This window comes from Fibroporia radiculosa (assembly GCF_000313525.1).
Source record: "Fibroporia radiculosa TFFH 294 genomic supercontigs, scaffold8769, whole genome shotgun sequence".
NCBI lineage: Eukaryota > Fungi > Basidiomycota > Agaricomycetes > Polyporales > Fibroporiaceae > Fibroporia > Fibroporia radiculosa.
In genome coordinates this window covers 1-1,848 of record NW_012132940.1, presented here as the reverse complement: position 1 = coordinate 1,848, position 1,848 = coordinate 1, and the positions used below count along the sequence as shown (strand labels likewise).

General features: G+C 43.6%; 1 protein-coding gene across 1 annotated transcript; it reads left to right on the top strand.

Annotated features, from left to right (window-relative positions):
- Window positions 1-678: 678 nt before the first annotated feature.
- On the top strand, window positions 679-1,089 carry FIBRA_09095 (uncharacterized protein; the record flags this gene model as incomplete). The annotated part of the gene is made up of 2 exons (XM_012321426.1): window positions 679-736; window positions 800-1,089. The coding sequence occupies 2 exons, from the start codon at window positions 679-681 to the stop codon at window positions 1,087-1,089; spliced, it is 348 nt and encodes a 115-aa protein (XP_012176816.1).
- Window positions 1,090-1,848: the final 759 nt, after the last annotated feature.

The window sequence follows — 1,848 nt, the reverse complement described above, 5'->3', positions numbered from 1 at the left end:
TGTCCTCTTGTTCCCTATGTAACTTCATAGGGACATCTTTAGTAATAGACACCATGGTCTATTCTAGTCTTAGTCTGAAGCCCTGCTTCAACCAGTATATGCTCTCAAACCACTATCAGTTATAGTGGCTCAGTCTACAAGTCTAGTCTCAGTATAACGCATCAGCCTTACACGTATCAGTATCAGTATCAGTCATAAGCCAGACTCCTGATCCTCAGGTATTAGGTCTCTTAACAGTCACCAATTGTTTACCAACTTAAGCTACCACCTAAATGGAAGATATGCCCAGTATTCCATGCAGGACTTCTACACCCCTATTGGGAAACCAAGATACATGGCAACAACTATCTCTGACCATCCCTGGAACTAAACAAGAATGAAGAGGAGTTTGAAGTTGAATATATAATTGATTCCAAGATGGTCAGCAAAAGAAAGCTCTATTGCATCAGATAGAAGGGCTATCTGGCTTTGGATGTCTCTTGGTTACCAAAAACTGAACTAACACATGCACAGGATGTGCTGGAAGAATTCCTGAGCCAGCCCTAAGCCGTGCAGTTTTTAAGAACCCACAATCCCCACTCAACCCAATAGCTAACATTATCCTTATCACCCTCCTTATTTTGTGGTTTCTCATCACACTCCTTATCCTCATTGCTGCTCACCTTGGTCACTACCTCTATGACCACTTCATCCTTTGAGTCCTCAACCACTCCCTGGACAGTATCAACCTTGATCAGTGGAATGGCCTCCCAGGAGTAATGTTCTCCAACTACATCATCACTCTGTTTTTCACTAACAGACCCAGTAGAGTCAATTGTAGCAGACAACACCCTTGTCCTTACCACCCTCCTGGGTCTTCTCCTGATCACCCTACTCTCTGTTCTCTCTCTTGCCCTTACCTTTCCCCTCCTACTTCACATCAATATCAAGCACCTGGCATACAAGCACCAGTGGGCGTTCAACATTGCTGCAACAGTCCAATGCCCCCTCCAGCCTACAGTCACCCACCAACCCATCATCACTACTCATTGCAACCAAAACCAGCTAGGTGGAGTGTATTTTGAGTACATCAAGGATCCCTCCAACTAGGAAGTGGGATCAGAGTTGGGACTGAACACTGGTGTTTACCTTCATCCATAGTACTTGAACCCTCCTGTATTCTTTTTATCTCATTCTCTTATTTGATCTTCAACTCTTTATCATACTCAAATGTATATATGGCCAACCACTACAAACAATTTACTCAGGAACAAGACTATGAAGAGGTTGTAGAGTGAATGGACATTGAAGAAGCAAGAAGGCCCAGAGTTGAGGAAAATCAAAGGACCAGGTATTAATGTTTAATCTGTAGAGACATGCCCCTTCATAGTCAAACCAAGGAGGTGGTTCTCTGAAGACTTATTGTGGTAATGATTGAATTAGACAAGGGGCGATGATAGAAGAAGGAGATAAGAGTTGCTCTGCAAGAGTGGGTCTAGTGGATAGAAGGATGAGGGTACCAGGATAGAAGGGAAAGGGAGTAGGTTAATCCCCCTGTCATTGTCAACAATACTGCTTATATCTGTTGGGGGATCTTGGACAACTGGGATCAGGAGTTCTAACTGGTGTTTAACTAAGAGTTGTATAGCTGTAATGCTTAAGTCCTAGGCTCAGGGACTTGTACTGTGGTTTGTCTGACTAGGGCTGAGCTTCCCTATCAGGTAGAAGTTGGAGAGCACAGGCTGAAGTTAAGCAGAGAGAATGCCCAGGTTCTATTACTGATGTCTCTATGTAGTATACATAGGAACAGGAGGAAAAAATTGTTGAGACCAAGACGAAAGGATGGTCTGCCAGAAGCTCAATAATGTG